The sequence below is a fragment of the Ornithodoros turicata genome, chromosome 8, assembly GCF_037126465.1.
Source record: "Ornithodoros turicata isolate Travis chromosome 8, ASM3712646v1, whole genome shotgun sequence".
Taxonomy (NCBI): domain Eukaryota; kingdom Metazoa; phylum Arthropoda; class Arachnida; order Ixodida; family Argasidae; genus Ornithodoros; species Ornithodoros turicata.
Window position 1 is genome coordinate 38,311,851 of NC_088208.1, and position 17,210 is coordinate 38,329,060.

Here is a 17,210-nt window from a genome sequence, read left to right on the forward strand (position 1 = left end):
AAGACTACAAACTGGTTTTTGCCCCATTTGTTGCCCACAAATCGTTTTTAGAGTCAGCTAAGCTTAGCGAGATCTTCTCTCATGATGACCTCTGTTCTTGTAGTTTCGATTCGGATGTAGCCAAACATCTTTCGCACTTGCATGGGTGGGACACCACTGGCTCCGAGCAGCGCTATGTCTTCAACCACGGCTGTGATATGTTTCAAAAGACACTGAAAAATGTCAGCAAATATTTGCTGTTGCTTGGGATGCGGGATGGTCCCTTTGGAACATTTTTTAAAATTTACCCTTCGTATGACTCCTAATGACTCGTGAGCGGAAGAATTACCATTGTGATATAATCCATACAACTAGCGCTGCCACTATGAGATCAAAGCGGTTCACATCATCCAGGGATGAAATCCGAGCAACTGGATTAACACCATACCACTTGCACGACATTGCACCCTTCCAAGTTAAACCCTTGCAAAAATAATCAAATTTCCTGCAATCAAGCAGATACTTTCAAAACGCTTCAAAAGCCTGGATCTTAGGGTGGACGAATGGATAGACCTTAACATCCATACCTTTATCATGTAATCCATGTCTAGACTAATCATGGCTGGCCCATCATATTCTCTGCACTCATGCTCATCATCATTTGTGGTAGTGCATGTGGATCACCTTAGAGGGTTCCTTGGTGTAAAGTGACAGCACTGTTTATCTGTCAATAAGTTGGCTTACTGAGCCAATGGAGTATTAATTATATACCCAGTCATTCGTCCTCGTTTGCTATCTTCTTGTGTTGTTGGGAATTTCAGATACGGTTGGTGCATTAGGGGTGCCACTGTATGTAACGTAGACATGGCTACACAGAAAGGCAGGCGGAACGAAGGTTTGGTAGGCTTCCTTGAAAGTCACAACACTTAGCACGGACGTTTTTCATGACATTTACCTCTCCTACGTCCATCAATTCGTGAATAGGCGTGAATGGAATGCATTACTCTTATCACATTTCAATGTATTTTCATGTGAAACAATTGAAACAAACCAGTGATGGAGATGCATGCGTTCAGTTCCACATTGCAAGCCTGAGGAAGTGGTTCTCAAGTGTGTAAGAGACAACAGCCCGTTGTGGAGAGCAGTGATTGTAGATGTCAGGCCGGATTCCAATACACATAATGTGTGCGAACTGAGAAATAGTTACAATCAGTGCATGGCGTTGGTCGAGCGAAAATATGCAATACACGGGTACTGTGAAGCTGCATGACACACATGCAACGGTGCATTTGTGGGGATGACAAAGAAAGTGTACCAACTTTTTCAAGAAATTTTAACCAACTTATTCAAGACTAGTAGAGCTACAGTAGATGTTTACATACTGTAGTCACTATGTTACGGTTATGTATGGTTATGGTACGTACACCATTTTCAGCAAAGCTCCTGCACAGCACCCAGTGCACATACTTCTTAAGTCCTTGCTTTCTATGTGCTGCCCTCAGTATCGCGACACTAGCAAAAGCTCAAGCAATACTTTGTGTAATGAATGTACCTCAGACCCAGTAGCCTTCCATGTGCACTAAAAGCCTATTGTCGAGCCCGGTTTTTCAATCTTATAAGCTGCAGTTGCCTTTTTATTCGTGCCTCCTGTTGAAGTTATTGCTACTATGTAATGTTCCCTGTGCTAAAACTGTTTTGTCTGTATAATTGTTTGTTACAGTGTGCACACATTGCATAGATATTGTCCCTTGAGGCATTCTAATATCTAGCACAATTTGTTTAAATAGGTATCAGAAGGAAGCTTGCACCACTTCTTGCGTGCTTCACATTTAAAAAGTGGGCTTGAATTTCTTTTTAGTTTTGACAGCGTGAGTAGACTATTTTGATCCATAAACTTCGACACCAGTGCTGACGTACCAAGCAAAATTTGGTCCATAATCCCATTTCTGAAAGTTCTCGATGACACATCTCGAAGCATCCTGTTCCATGTCTCATACTAAGTTTAATTTGTGACTGAACTGCAACAAGCTCTGCTGAAATGAAACTTTTTCACAACTGTCTATGCAGATGTGCTGCAGCACCGGGCAAGGTTATCTCCGTATTCAATAGATGGGGTTGGATGGGGCCTACGAGCTGGCAACGGGAGCAGTTGGGAGTGAGTGGGGGTCAGTGGGGACGCTGTGTCGACACTCCTCAGTCACTCTCCAAAACCGGTTTTGGTCCTCTGTACTATGCGCGTGCGCTTGTTTCGGCGTGCGCCAAGGGTGGTACGCTAGAGAGCCGCTTGGATACGACGCGAACGTGAAAAGACGTTCATTAGAGCTTTGCAGTGGAGCTGGACGGGACAGCAGTGTCAAGGCGGGTGACAACAAGAACACGAACTTTCCCCCACCCTATACTACTCACGTTTTCATTTGCGCTTTCTTTTGGACAAGCAAAATGTGTCATTTCTATTGAGAGTACTGGCATTACTCTATAGTGACGTTGCGTGTTTTTTTTATGTCCTGCAGAGAAACCCTCCAAGCCTGCGATTAAAGGTCTACGCTCGCACTCAATATCAGGTACGCCCTGCTTTGACCACGACTTATTCCAAGCATCATACACGACTTGCAAACTACACAAAATACCAAGCGTGTCATCTTTTTCGCAGTATTTACTTTTTCACCAACGTCCAAACATGGATGTCGCATGATTCCGCAAGGATAGATTCCGCATCTCAGCTCCTAGGCGATTGAATCGTGACGTACCATTGCGGATTTTTTTGACAGTACATTTTTTTCCCGAAGTTTTCTTCTTCAGTTACATAATCGTAGTCGTTTTACAAATCAGTTAACTAGGACCGCACTGAGCACTGGATGTCCGACTCGTCCTGAGGGAGCGTCTCATGCTATTTTTCCTTCTGCCTCCTATGATGGCGGCTTCGTTTCACAGGCGCTCTTCCTACTTTGCCCTAGTATCTAAATATATCTACACTATGTTCCGTTTTCGTCCATGCGAAAAGTGAAGTATGAGCGTTTTTTTGTTTCTTGACTTTCCAGATGATTATTCGAATGGACCACCGGCTCTACCAGGTATGCATGCGCAAGGCATGGCCAAACCGTTTATGTCCTTGCTCTTCACGCTTACTGATCACAGCAGTTCAAATCTATCTGTGCGCGTACTAGCACTGATGGTTAATCATAGAAATGACTTGTGTCGGTGTCAGTTTTGTGAAGTAGTAACTCGGGTCCCTGAAGGTCCGTTCCGGCACGTCTTATGTCTTATAGACGTTGCCTGTAACCATAATCGCATATTTGCTTTGGATATATCATGTATTATCATACCGAGTATTAAACAACATCAAAAAGTAGACGAATGTGACTCGACAGTAGTCACCCTCCCCCTTTTTGAATCCTCCTGTGCGGAGATATGACTTTTCCCGATTGGCTCTGCCCGTGACGTCAAATGCATTGGAGTCGCAATCAGCTTGCAGAGAAATTTGACCTTCGTTTAGCGCACAATGTTCACCGCTGGTGCCCCACATGGCGTGATAGAATTCTATGAATGAACTTTTCTTATGATTGAATATAAAGTACGAAAATGATGCTGTACAGTGATTTTTGCCATGACTGGCTGGCCATGTCATTCGTTCATAAATTCTGTACGCCAATTTCTCCATCGCAGCTTTTTCTAATAGAACACTATCTACAAGTACACGTACTTTAAGCGAAACACTATAAATAATTTAAAGGAAACACTATAAGCACATATTAACAACTAACAGTACTACCACTGACTACTAATAGTGCAATAGTGTACTAGAGTTGACGTTTCTTTGTGTGGATATTCCTCTCCACACCCTTCATACATGTTGTATATATGTTATTCTGCAAATACAAATTACAGCGCGCACTGTTTGGCTAATCGTCGTATAAATGTGCGCATGTGTAGACAAAGATGGAAGGCCGTCCAAGCCAGCTCCTCCTCCCAAGCCTGCTTCCCTCAGTGGGGCTCTCGATTCACGACAACATTCCTCTTCACCAGCAAAAGGTAATGAGCCTCCACCGCAAAAGCAGCTTCGAACATGAAGCATCACTTGTCACTGCCAAATTGGCCAGACGACATGAATTACCGCAATTTTTTGGTGTTACATCCTTGTTAGAAGGACATTCAAGTAGTAATGGTCCCTGATTGCTTGGGTTGGGTGTACAAACCCCTCGTGGGCCTCGCTAACTAACTACCAAAACGATGCATCAACGAAGAGACTAGGATCGCGGCGATTCCTGATAATGAAATAATGATTCTGGAGCTGCTTTCGTTTTTGCGAGCTTGTCAGAGGTTCGCAGACTAATGGCTATGAATTATGCACAGCATTAACGAAATTTGATTCTTACACACAGTTGGGTCACCTGACAACGGAACCAATCACAAAGTAACTGTAGTGCGAGCGAGTACGTGTCCGCACATCACATCAAATGTGTCGACATCAAATCACGAAAAGTTCGACAACAAATCACCAAAAGTTCGGCATCAAATCACCAACAGATCGACATCAGATGTCGCACGAAATACCATAGCTCATCTATGTCGTCTGCAGTGCCACACAGTTCGATTTTTCACACAGTTAAGCTGATGAAATGTCCCGGAGGGCTATACAAAGCAAAAGTTAATGCTAGAGTTAGAGTTAGAAAAGTTCATGCTGATGAAACACGCGTTCTGCTCTTCTTGTGTGCGTCGCCCTCGTTATTATGCGAGGCTAGAATCACTGGATTGTTCATTCTTTTGATTTCAGAGCTTCACTTTACGCCCGAAATATGCTCCCAACTGCGGCAGCTTCGCCGACAGACGAAAGACCTTCGCCTCGAAGTGAGGAACCTGCGTCGGATGGCGCAGGCACAAGCTGTCACGGCTAGGGAGACAGTGCGGGAGACTTGCCTCAAGATTAAGGTACCACTCTTCCAATCGACTCTTGATGCTTGAAGGGTGGAAGGTCCCTCGTCTAATTTCTGGAGATGTAGCTCATGAGTTCGATGAATGGAAACCGACAAATAGCTTGAGTATTCATTGGGTGACCACACGACCTGTAAATACATGGGTGAGTTGAACGCTGAACCGTCGGAAAGAGGCTAACCTTCGACCATCGATCTCCTGGAGCAGGTCGTACAGTAGGTGACACATATTCAACAGCAGTTTATATTCTTGGAACACAACATTGCAAATGTTGATTGATTGTGGGAGGGACACTTCTCTCTCCCACAGAATGTGTGTCACTCAACTTTCCAAACAGCCTCGATTTAATTCGTGCGCGTTCATGCATTATTGATAACATTTAATGTTGTCCAACACGTCACGATAGTAACACGTCATCCATGCATTGTTCACTCATCACGGGGGAAGAGAATCGTTGCCGCTGAGATATGTAAATGGGGGGTACAAAGGTTCACGACATTTTTGCCCTGTCTCAAGGCTTGTCGACATAAAGCAGTGGTCAAGCCCGTACCATATTAGCAGTTGATGTCACAAAGGTAGCACTATCCTATTGTAATGGTGCTTGTTGCTTATATTTATTGCTACTTCTTAGGTGATGCTTGCAGCTATTCAAGTGGGTGAAGATCAGGTTTGCTCTGAAAGACTACGAGTCTCCAGGGACGAAGATATGTACAGGCAGGATGTAACCAGGCTAGAAAAGGACCTTTCGTAAGTGCTACGCTACGCCTATATCTGGCGTATATTCATTTCCGATGATTCAGAGAGGTGCTCCTTTAGCATTGCACCAGTGGAATGCATGGATAGCCCAAACATTTATGTAAGAAGTTACAAAGTTTAAACTGTTTGTTGTGTTGTTAAATGCTACCTTGGTCTGCTGACTTCTGGGTTCATGGCTGACTTGACCAATGGATCTGTATCAAAGCCTTTGGCTGTACATGCAATGTGTTCATCATGTCAAAGGTCAAAAGCTGATGACAGTCATCCTGGGCAGTCATAGGTTAAGGAAACTTATGTTAGGTTACGCCTAACTTGGGTTAGGTTAACCCAACTTAGGTTAGGTTAGGCCAACTTTGGTTAGGTTAGGCCTAACTTGGGTTGGGTTAAGAAAACTTAGGGTAAGCCTAACGTGAAGGGTTCTCCAACAATGAGCGGCTCCCTAGTCGGGTCTGCAAACAATGAGCAGCTCACGAGTCGGATGGTGCACGAACGGTCGGCTCCTCCCGAGTCGGATGGTGCACCAAGGAGCACCACCCAGGGAGGTTCACCGAATGCAGTGCCCCCAGCAGGGAGGGTCACCGAATGCAGTGCCCCGGCCAGGGAGAGTCACCGAACAGAGTGCTCTAGCCCGGGAGCGACACCGAAGGTGCTGCCCTGTCCCCCGGAACACCTTCCCCGGGTGTCGAGCGTCGCGTTTCTTACTTAAGCTCCCCCTCGCGAGGAGTCGCCGGGCCGCGGCGGCGGGTTCCGGTTGGCCGCACCGGCGACGTTGACACGGGGCCCCGCCTGCGTACAAATAGCGGCCCGGACGACACAAGTTTCGTAACACCTATAAGCCAAACCTAACCTAACCTAAGGCGGATGTAGAACAATTAAGAATTCTATGTTGGTAACTGTTCGATGAAAATTACCATAGTCATTGTGAATGCTTACAAAAATGAAATTCACGATAGACTATGTCAACGGCCATTGGCATAAAGCTGCAACAAGAAAACAACAACGGACTAGGTCATTATCTTTACTATCCAATTTGTAACAGGGATCTGGAAAGTCAGGTGGAAGAATTGAGGAGTAATGTGATCAACCGAAGATGTCGTGTCAACATGGGCAATGTCGAGAGTATGGCACTGGTGTTGAGTCGAGCAAGCAAAACAGTGGCAGACCTCAAAGGTAAAGTGCTCACCTGCAATCAATTCCTCACGTACGAACTTGTATCACATAGTGCATCTACCCCCCTTGATACCACTTGCGATACCTTGATCACTTGACTTGTGTGTTGGTTAAGCTTTCCCACCTTATCGTCATTTGTCACAAAGACGCTCTAATGGTGTTGATGAGATGAAGTGTGGCAATAGGTACAATGCTATCATTTTACTCAGATTAGCAAAGTGCAGAACAGACAATCATTTCCATCATCCTAAAGTAGCTTTTTACGTGTGCTGGTTGTTTCTTACATGCCACCTCTTCTCTTTTTTTTCACAGATGTCTCAAGTGTTTTTTATGCGTTCTTTTTCTTTCTACTTAGAAAACAAAAATATGGTGTGCTAGGAAGATGTCTCTTCTAACCCACCGTAACTGAACCTCTCTGAATTTCTCTCTCGTAGCTCGTTTCCCAAGTTTGCAGGACAGTCTGAAGTCTGTCATGGGTGCTGAAATGGAAGTAGTTGTTAGAGAAGAGAAGTAAGTGCTTCATCACCTATTTATTACTTTTCACATGAGAACGCAAACGACGCCGGCAGAATTTGATGTACAGTGTGTCTCGTTCTGACATTATCTGCGTAATGTCACTTATAACTACCTACAACAATAATTTTGGCTATCTTCACATTAGCACACAGTGTATGTCGCCATGCTGCAAGTCGAATGTGAGCTGTACATCGCTGTCACTTTCGTGTTTGCTTTTTTCGATATTTACTGCATCACTGTTAATGTTTTCTTTGTGCCCCGGGTCGTTGCTAAGCATATGATGGTGTGTAAGTTTTAAGTGATCGTCTGGATGATGACATCACTGTGAGAGAGCGCGTAAAAAGGACCGCGACGCTACCACACCAAGATTTAAAACAACACAAAATTTAGACTGCAAGGCGTATGCCGACAACACTGCTTCGATTATTTTTATCCTAGAAATTTCATCACTTAATTTAGTTTTAAATTGTGGAATTATGTCTGAGTTCTCGGTTTCTATTTCAGATTCTTGAAGGAAGAACCAGAAAGACTAGAAAGTGCTCTGCGTAGATGCAAAAAGCTAACGGGAACTTTAGTAACTCTTAAAAGGTAACAGACGTCACCTACCCACTTGTTTGTGATCGTGTGACTGTGAATTTGTATGCACACAAAGTGAGTTTGGTCCCATTGGTGCCACCATTCAATTGTAAGTTTGGTCACTGCTTCGCATAGCCGGACAAAATGTACTTCCAGCGCACATCAACCAATCAACCACTGACGCATCTTTCTCTGCAAATTTTGTGTGTCGCTGTCGTGTTTATGATATCTTTTGTGCCATCTTGTATTTTTACTTTTGCACAGAGTGCTGGCTGCCCTTTTTGGACGTCAGCCGGACTTTTCATCTCCCAGCTAGTTCCTCCAGTTCACTGACTTCTTTATCCTATTCCCATTCCATCTGTTTCCCCATGGAGGAACGAAATTCCCCCTTCCCCAAGTTGGCCCCGAATTTCTATTCCGCCTAGAACTCGAACTGAAATTCGGGGTCAAGCACGTAACACCACTGCTAGTTTTCCTATTTCGAATTTACAGTGGTCTATACAGTCTTCGAAGAACAGCGTCAGAATTTATGAATAGGTGTGCTTGCAGCGCGTGGGATTTACTTCCTATGTAGCACTTTCAGACCCTCTCATTGACTTTCCTAGGTGACATGACACTTTCAAAACACTGAAGACTGTAAAACTCATGCCTCATTCGCGCGTTGCTTGTCCCATGCTTTTGTCTCTTTTTTTATAAACCTTAAGACATCTTCTCCTTTCTTTCCTCTATGGTGTTTCCCTATCCCATTTTTGGGCAGATTTTTGCACCTTTTTGCCTGTGGCCACTCCGAATTTTCCACGCGCTTTGTCAGTCCAGCTTTTCCATAGCACCTTTCATTGTTAGTCTCCTCATTCAGTTGATTGTGAATCTGTCTACAAAGGCTGCTCACTTCCACTGTCATTATACTAACAGATTAGCCAGTGGCGATGCTCCTTATACAGATGCAGGCAAGTGACGTCTTTACTGTGACAGCACAATCTTGCAATAGCACCATACCACTCTGTCTATAGCAGCACCTCCACCATCACACCAAACCTAAAAGCGAGCACTGCAAATCACATGCTCAGTTCTTAGCTGCATTTCCTTGCACTTCACCAGCATGGGCATTGCTTGCTGTTAATAACCACCACTGCACGATTTCCCTGCCATAAGTACAATGTGGGAGTGAAACTTTCTGGCCATGCTACTGCACTGCTGCCACCCTGTTCCCTCATTTTGTACTTGCTTATAGGTTGTGTATCTTTACAGATATCTACAGGTTAGCTCTACGTTATCTCACATATCCGCTATGTGGAGGGAAGGTTACTGTACCATCGCTGTAGTTCACTTGAAATCAGTATACAGGGTGTTATTCTTTTTATTTGTTACAGATTTTTTTATAAATGAGCTATACAAAAAAGCATAGATACCGTTTTCGCAGGTGTGTTATATAGCCAGGCAGAGAGAGAAAGAGTATTAACTATCTTCGAAACCTCTGTACTCTAGTGGAGAATATAGGGCTTTCGCACAAAAACGATACAGCACAACGGGACTCGTTGAAAGTCGTTCCGATTTTTAAAAAACCTGGAATGAGCACGAATGGATTTGCCTCCTCAGGACGAGAGCCGCCGATATTTCGAACAGAGAATGTTCTTCTTATCGTCAGTCTCTGTTCGAAATATTGGCGGCTCTCGTCCTGAGGCAATTCCCTGAAATGAACAGGTGCGTTGAAAATACATCGCTCATTCCCCGTCAGAGGGCCACGTGCTTACTAGCGAAAGAGTTGCGTTGATAAGAAAAAAATGGAGAAATAGGCACTCATTTTGAGACCTGGCTACTCCAGATCACTTAGAAGAACAAAAATGTCTATCTACAATAAGAACAATGATGATAAGCGAAAGAAGTTATTGGAGTACGTGCTGACCCGCGTTCTAGATCAAGCGTCTAGCGGCACCATAAACCACCGATGGCGAAGGTCATACGCTCCTGAGGCGCGCGGTTTTGGTTTCGCCTCATTGGTCTAGCAAAATTCGGCGATTGATATATCAATCCATGTGCTCGTTTCAGGATTTGTAAAAGATAGAGTGGCTTCCAACGAGGATTGTCTTCCATTCTGTCATTTTTACTTTTGCCCGAACTTCCCTAGTTAAATAATTAATGAATGGATTTCAGTTAATTAGTAATCTAGTAGTTACACACTGTCTTTGAGAACAAGTCCCCCTGACCGAAAACTCAACTGCAAAAACGGCATCTCTGCTCCTCTTGTAACTTTCTATAAAAATATGTAACAAATAAAAGAACCCTGCAAACTGTATGCTATTTACAGTTACTCATTCTATGCATAGAGTGCATGCCATATCATATTCCTATTCCTCCACATTCTCCATGCCTAGCGACAATATTCTGAAGACTACTGCAAATGTACATTTTCTATCCAATTTTATCACGAAATTTTAGTGTAGGGTGTTCAAAAAAAGACCAAACTTTTTCTGCTTTTGTGCGCTGTCCTGCGTCAGCCTAAGCACCTTCGCCCTCAAAGTACTCCCCTGTGCTGCCAATGCACCGTTCCCAGCGTTTCTTCTACTACTGGCACGCTTCGTGGAACGCACTTTTTGCTATGGTGCGTGGATCCCTCGTCACGTTCTCTCGAATTTCCTGTATTGTCTGAAAGCGACGTCCTCTCAATGTTGTCTTCAGTTTGGGGAAGAGAGAAAAGTCTACTGGAGCATTTGCTGGAGCATATTATACGAGACAATCATGTAAGACAGACGAATCGAGATTACGCGCATTTGTCAGTCGGCCTATAGAAGTGGTGGTCAAACTTTCCATCACTAACCCATTGTTGTTGCATGAATGGCACAGGCGACTCACTAACCGATGTCGTACATGGCTGTGTTTGATGTGATCAAATCTCTGAAATTTCCCATAACATATCGATATATCACTGCCAGTGATCGTTATTGCATTACAATAAATGGTCTCAATGAATGAATTGCCTAGCACTCTCGCGATGTGTGTGAGAACAGAACACCAACTTCATTGTGAGTTGATGAATTAGGAGATTCATGAGAACAATACTTGTATACTTGTTGTGCGTTTATATCAGTATATCCTTAGAATATTAATGATTTAAAAGTTCTTTTTAACTGCACCACGTTGGTTTATAAATTCAACAACAAATATAATGAGGATAACATATTAATAACGAGCATACTGAAACATGCCTTATGTTGTTTTAGTTTTTGTTGTTATGGCTGCTAATTTTGTTTGCTAACGAATGTTGATGTCGAGGCTGACCGGTCATAGCGACTTTTTTGATAGCATATGATGTCAAAAGCTAATGAAAGGGATTGTCCAGGCTGAAATTGTTTCTCTTAACACCACGTCTTCGTACACCAGGTGTACCGTTACTGTAGTTTACAACTACCTGGCGTATTGCGTCTTGTTTTTCTGTTGCAGACTTGCTTCGGTTCAGGAGCAAAGACATACAGGAGCACACACGCTGCCCGAAAAAGCTGCCTCAGCTGACGGGCCCCATTCGGACGGAGAGGCCCACACAGCAAGGGTAAGTACTCAACAAGTGTTGCACCCAATGCAACGTGGTGCAGACCCCTCGTCTCGTACAGGATATTTACGAACTCGAAATAAAGGCCCCAGAAGCCGCACGTGTGGGTACCACTTAGGGCAGCTTCAAGTACACGTGTACCGGTGGAAGACGGCATTAGACTAGACCTGGAGTAGGAAACGCGATACTCCTGCATGATTCGCGCATCAGACGCGTACTGACGCACCTGTGTCAAATTGGCTTGTGTCCCCAGTCATGTCGTCGACAGATAACAGTCTTGTCGCAATCTTTGTAGCTGCCAACATCTGTTCTACCCGTTTCAGCGTTATAGCTGGTAGCTTTATAGCCGTAGCGTGCCAACAGTTGTAATGCGAAGGCCAGTATCCTATAGAAAAATAACCCGAGACAACGTATTTTCTCGGTCCTTCTCTTTAACATATATCTGAAAGACTTGAATCGAAGCAGCATTTGTTGGACCGTGCAACAGACGCATCACACTACTCGTATTATGTGCTCACTACCAGTCCAATTTGTCATTATATGACGTGGCAAAAAGCGATATGCCTTGCGAATGAAGTCTGCCATTATAAAAATTTGGAGGCCCACTGCCTGTTGCCGATAGCTTTTTCAAGCCTGCTAGAAGTTCTCACGCGATCTTGGACATATCAATAGCATCGTCAGTCAAAGATAATTGTAGATTACAACCACTGTCTTATACTCCGGATATCTTTAAGCGCCTTAGCGTTGACTGAAACTGTTCCGGTAACAGTAGATAGAGAAATGGTAGATGTGTGCCGGGTACAGGCGCCCTTTCAGGATACTGTCAAGTGGGCAACTTCGGAACAACGCTTTACTGTGCTTTGTATGTGTTTGCAGTGTTGACAAAGTAAGGTTGGTGGTGATGGTTGACAATAGAAATGTGAACGTCGATGAATTGATTGATTTGAGTGTTTTGAGGTGAGAGAGGAGCGTGTTCACGTCTCCTTCTCTTTTTCTCGCTTAGTCGAGCAGACAAGCTTGGAAGCGGAGTTCTAATTTCCGGCAAAAAATAGAGTAACTATGCATCCTGTCTATTGTCCTCGTCCTGTGGTTCTGCAGGCTGCATGAGGCCACCCTTGACCCATTTTTTCACGATGGTCATTTGACCAGACCTTTTTTTAGTCATTATGTTGGTGCTCAACAAGTGCAGACAGTCTGTACATTCGACGCTAAATTTGGCTGCCACTCAGTTTAGATAGATGCGTATTATCTGGAAAAAAGATAATAATAAGAATGGAGTATTACAGCATATCATGATCTCCTATTGGTTTTGATTGTTTTCAATATCTACGAGGGTCACTTTTTTTACCCTTGTCTCTTATATATGCTCTCCTATACCTACATAAGTGTGAATGTTTTCAAGGATGATCGAATAATACCAAAGTGAGAAAACATAAACAACGGGAATTAGCCGAGGCAGCAAACATGGACGACACAAACACGTAAGCCTCGTGAACACCCATAGTCAGTGAAATCCAACAACTCAGAAAAAAAGCTGCTGACTCCGGGAGGGCCTAGGTTTGAATCCTGGTGTCAGCACCTTTTTCCTGGGTTGTTTGATTTCAGTGAAAAAACAGTAACGAACGTGTAGTCGGCATAGCTGGTACAGTTTGTTACAACGTTGACTTCAACGCAGTATCGCCCTGCGGAGCGGTGCGAGAGACACCCTAGCGTCACTTAGAAAATATAAAGGGAGATAAGGTCTGGTCTATCCCAATCGTGTGACAGGGGTGTCCGTCGATATTCAGGCGCTCTGAAACATATGCAGGGAACAACCCTTCAGAGTGCCTGGCTAATGACGGACACCCCTGTAGCACGAGTGGGATAGTTCAGACCTTCTCTCCCTCCATTTCTGCTAAGCACCGCTAGGGTGTCTCTCGCCCCACTCCGCATAAAGTCACTGGATTCGGGAGATCCCCAATCCAGTGGGTAAAGCTGCGTTTAAGTCAACGCTGCTACAAGCTGTACAAAAATTATATGAACGCTTAACAGATTTCACTGATTGGCACAAGCTTTGCGAATCTTTGAAAATCGCAAGGACACGTTCTGTGAGTGTCCTCATCAGGCTATCAAAGCTGTTGTGGCCGTGGTTACGGCTGTCTGCACCTGTGTCCCCGTTTTTGGCATGAGGTTCTCTTTTGAAACGCCTCAGAGCATGCGTCTTTTTTCGGCCACAGTTTTGGCTCCCATCGACTTTTGGCATGGCATTTTGGGCGAGATTCATCCAACCGTTTGCATTTTCTGTTTCTTTTTGAGCTTTTTCTTTTTAAGTAACAAGCTTGACACACTTTGAAGAATGCGATCCTGTGTTGTTTTTTCTGCAAGAGACGAACCACGTGCTTGAAAGAGGCCGATTTTTTAATTTTCGTCTGGTGTTGACGTTCGTGATGGTCCCCCCGTCTTCGGAACTGTCACATTTTTTGAAGCATTTTGCCTTTTTGATAACATGCAAAGTGCATTGTTCCCAGCATTCAATCTTCACAATCACACTTTGCAACACTTTTCTTGTGAAGAGTGCTTGACCAAGTGGAAGATGCAGTCAAACCTAAGATGAATTGGCATTTTGTTTTTCAAAAAAAGTGTAAGAAAATGACATAAGCGTCAAACATGAGAAACGTCTCTTATTTCTTTTATGGCTTCATAAAATTTCATTTAGTGCCCTCGTTTCGCTCTTATTTTCCATTTCATTGCCTTTTTTTGCTGAACTTAGTGAGAGGGCCTTTCGTTTTTCACTTCCCCCAAATACTGCAGCCTGTGGAGAGGGTATTCGACACTGGAATGGTCGGAGAAGGTTGGTGTCTCATAAAGTTTTTGTCAGAAAAACGGAAGAACGTAACGTCCGCCTCTGCTGTTGTTGCTTCTTCGCAGACGCTTGTTTTATTGAGCTCCGAACGAATCCTTTAAAGTGGGTGTTGCGTTGTAAAGAAGGTACTTGAATCAGACAGAAAGAAGGCAAGAGGTTATTAAATATAATGCTCGAGGAAAAGCAACATGCACATGGCACGGCCATGAGGCGCTCTTGCAGCAAGTTCTTGGCCGAACCAGTTTATTCTGGGAACCCGTAATTAGCTGGAGTGCCTTTGTGAAGCAAAAAGCATCTGCATGATGTGAAGCAAACACATCATGCAGTTACACTCTGTGGTGCCGACCCACTGGAACTCACTTGACCGACTGGAATTCACCATCATATTGTCCTTGCTGGGTCTCCCAGCTAAGCACAAATGCTGTTTTGGAGCTGTTGCCTCTTATACTGTTTGCCAATATTTATGTCTACGTGACACCCTGCAGCCACCCCTGAGCTCCTCATGGTAGCACAGGCGGTTCGTAGCAGTGGCGTCGGGATGATGATGTTCATGGGATGTAGCTAGTAGTATTGAATGATGGCTCAAACAAGGCGTTATCGATTGTAAGCTAAATGCAATACGTTGTACGTTCACACCTTGCTTGCATCTTTAATAAAAATTGCGCATCCAGTAAGAGATTTTATTAAATGGCCAATGCTTGTCGGCGCAAGAATTCCAACCTTGACATACCACACTTCTGATCTGGTACGCTACCGGTACATATATGTATAGATTATGGTGATACGGGACTGTTGCCCACCACCAAGGCTGCCCTCTTCCCCGTTGTTCTGTGGACGAGGAATGATGAGATGATTATGGTAAGATGACGTTAGTCGATAGCGTTCACTCGAGAGTCCGGTCGTCGTCAAAAAGATCGAGACGGCCCCTGGTTATGCTGAATCTGCACGACCAGCCCGTAAACTCCGACCATACTATCTCGGTAGCATACCAGAAAGGTTTGAGTCCTTGCGCCGGCACACAATTTCTTTTCCAACTACTATCTTAATTACAGCTGATTTCTGGTCGTTGGTGCTTAGTTGTGGATGCCTTCGTTCTTCCTCGCTGTTTCTTCTTGCCCACTTTCTTTCAAAATTATGCAGCACTGCTACAGAATCGTTAACGACGCACTCTGGTTCACTTTTAGATTTCCAGGCGAAATTATTGTTTCTTTTTAAATATAGCAGCACATGTAAGGCCTCTGTTCATGTGCTTAGGTTCGCAGCAGTGCTATAGTCTATATGCTAGCTCCCCAGCATCACGTCACGGCTCCGTTCGCCAGTTGTTGGGCACGTCGTTTGCGGAGTACTCCCACGACTGGGTTTCGAGCGCCGTCTTCAGAAAACAGCAGAGTTCTTTTTGATGAAATGATTAAAGTAATGATTATTAGTAGATGGAGAACGGCACCCCTTCTCCCTCCCCTTCAGTGTGTTTGGGATGCTCCTCGTCTACAGAAGCAAGTAAGCAAGTGCAGCGCAAGTAACAATTAAGCTTGTCTCGGTGAAATCGATTATCGAGACTGGGCGACATCCGGATCGAGCCGAGATCGTATCGAACCAAAGTGCAATGGACAAACTGTTCTACGTGAAATCAACTATTGAGCCTAAGTGCAATCAAGTATCGAGCCCTCATGTGACATCACACACGTGATTGATGCCACTTTTGCAGATTATGACGAGTCTATATAGTAATCTAGGGATTCCGAAGTGTAACGTCGCTAAACTATAGAGAACTAAGCTCTACTGAAAAAATCACGCCCGATAAGCTCCGGCCAAGTCACCATGGTTGACCATACAGGAATCTCTTGATTCGTGTGATAACAGACACCTCTATCGGCCGTACCTCTACTGTAGCCGTTATCTCCGGACAAGGCAACTGTACTAAAGGCGAGCGCTTTGCCACGCTACTAACTGAAGGAATAGAGCTCCTTGTAAAGCAGACATAGGAATTAAACTCGATCTAGTTGCATGGATGTACTGCTGGAAACACCATGATTCAGCTACAGTACCCAGCTACGCCAACATAGTTCGCACGAACGCTCCTTGGCGTTTCTGTGACATGCTTATCTTATCGTAGGTATGCTAGCATGACTGCTCTTCCACTTCTGATATGAGACGTTGGCTTATTTCAACATGAGGTCTACCGCGTCCACAGGTGCACTGTGTTGGGCTGGAGACAGGACTGATGTGGGGGACGTTGCTACATCTTAATGATATTGTGATGTAGGTTAGGTAAAGAACCCTTCAAAGTTCCCTTTCTTATGTCCTCTACAGTGGAGGAAGCCAGCAAAGAAACGCAAAAGCAGACCAAACACACGTATTAGATGGGTCATTCGCGTCGGTAGGGTTTCTGCGCTTACTGGACGCGCTTTTGGAGCCACATCTTGTGATTGAGTGTTCCATTGATTCACTGGAGAAGGCAGCTGCTTGGGTTGCCGCTGAGGTATTCAGTTGATCATTGTCGAGTACTTTAACAGGACTTTCTACTATTTAGTGTCTGTTAGGTGCTTTTGCTCCTCGTGTTTCTCACCCTATTTTCGGTAAAGTATAACTGGGTAGTAGAGATCAGCCTCCAGCCGCACATAGAGAAAGCTCGCGAATATGACGTTCCTTCAAGCGATGCAATGTGGATAAGGTGTACCTATATTATCGATGAAACATTGTTTGCCAATACATTCCTGTTTGTTAATGGCAGCAACGAATTTGACAATTCATCAAGCAAGACAGAAGACAGCGCCAATCGGTAAAGAAGGAAGCTCATCATTCAAGAAGGCCGCAACATATGAACGTTTTAACCATGTTAGCTTTTTTAGCATTCTGCCGTGGAACACGTTCTTTTTTTAAAAAAAATATTCAGTAAAA

At 44.2% G+C, this 17,210-nt stretch overlaps 1 protein-coding gene across 14 annotated transcripts in view; it reads left to right on the top strand.

Annotated features, from left to right (window-relative positions):
- Positions 1 to 17,210, top strand: part of LOC135367252 (coiled-coil domain-containing protein AGAP005037-like) — a 270,487-nt gene that overhangs the window by 245,622 nt on the left and 7,655 nt on the right. For 11 of the 14 annotated variants that reach the window (XM_064600418.1, XM_064600412.1, XM_064600413.1 and 8 more), the window contains 10 exons: positions 2,490 to 2,540; positions 3,018 to 3,050; positions 3,910 to 4,008; positions 4,751 to 4,905; positions 5,540 to 5,655; positions 6,704 to 6,834; positions 7,269 to 7,344; positions 7,855 to 7,938; positions 11,365 to 11,470; positions 12,474 to 12,523. In XM_064600418.1, coding sequence (XP_064456488.1) covers positions 2,490 to 2,540; positions 3,018 to 3,050; positions 3,910 to 4,008; positions 4,751 to 4,905; positions 5,540 to 5,655; positions 6,704 to 6,834; positions 7,269 to 7,344; positions 7,855 to 7,938; positions 11,365 to 11,470; positions 12,474 to 12,523 — 901 coding nt within the window. The remainder of the gene's footprint in view (positions 1 to 2,489; positions 2,541 to 3,017; positions 3,051 to 3,909; positions 4,009 to 4,750; positions 4,906 to 5,539; positions 5,656 to 6,703; positions 6,835 to 7,268; positions 7,345 to 7,854; positions 7,939 to 11,364; positions 11,471 to 12,473; positions 12,524 to 17,210) is intronic. The other 3 variants (XM_064600423.1, XM_064600414.1, XM_064600425.1) reach the window with 1 other exon arrangement.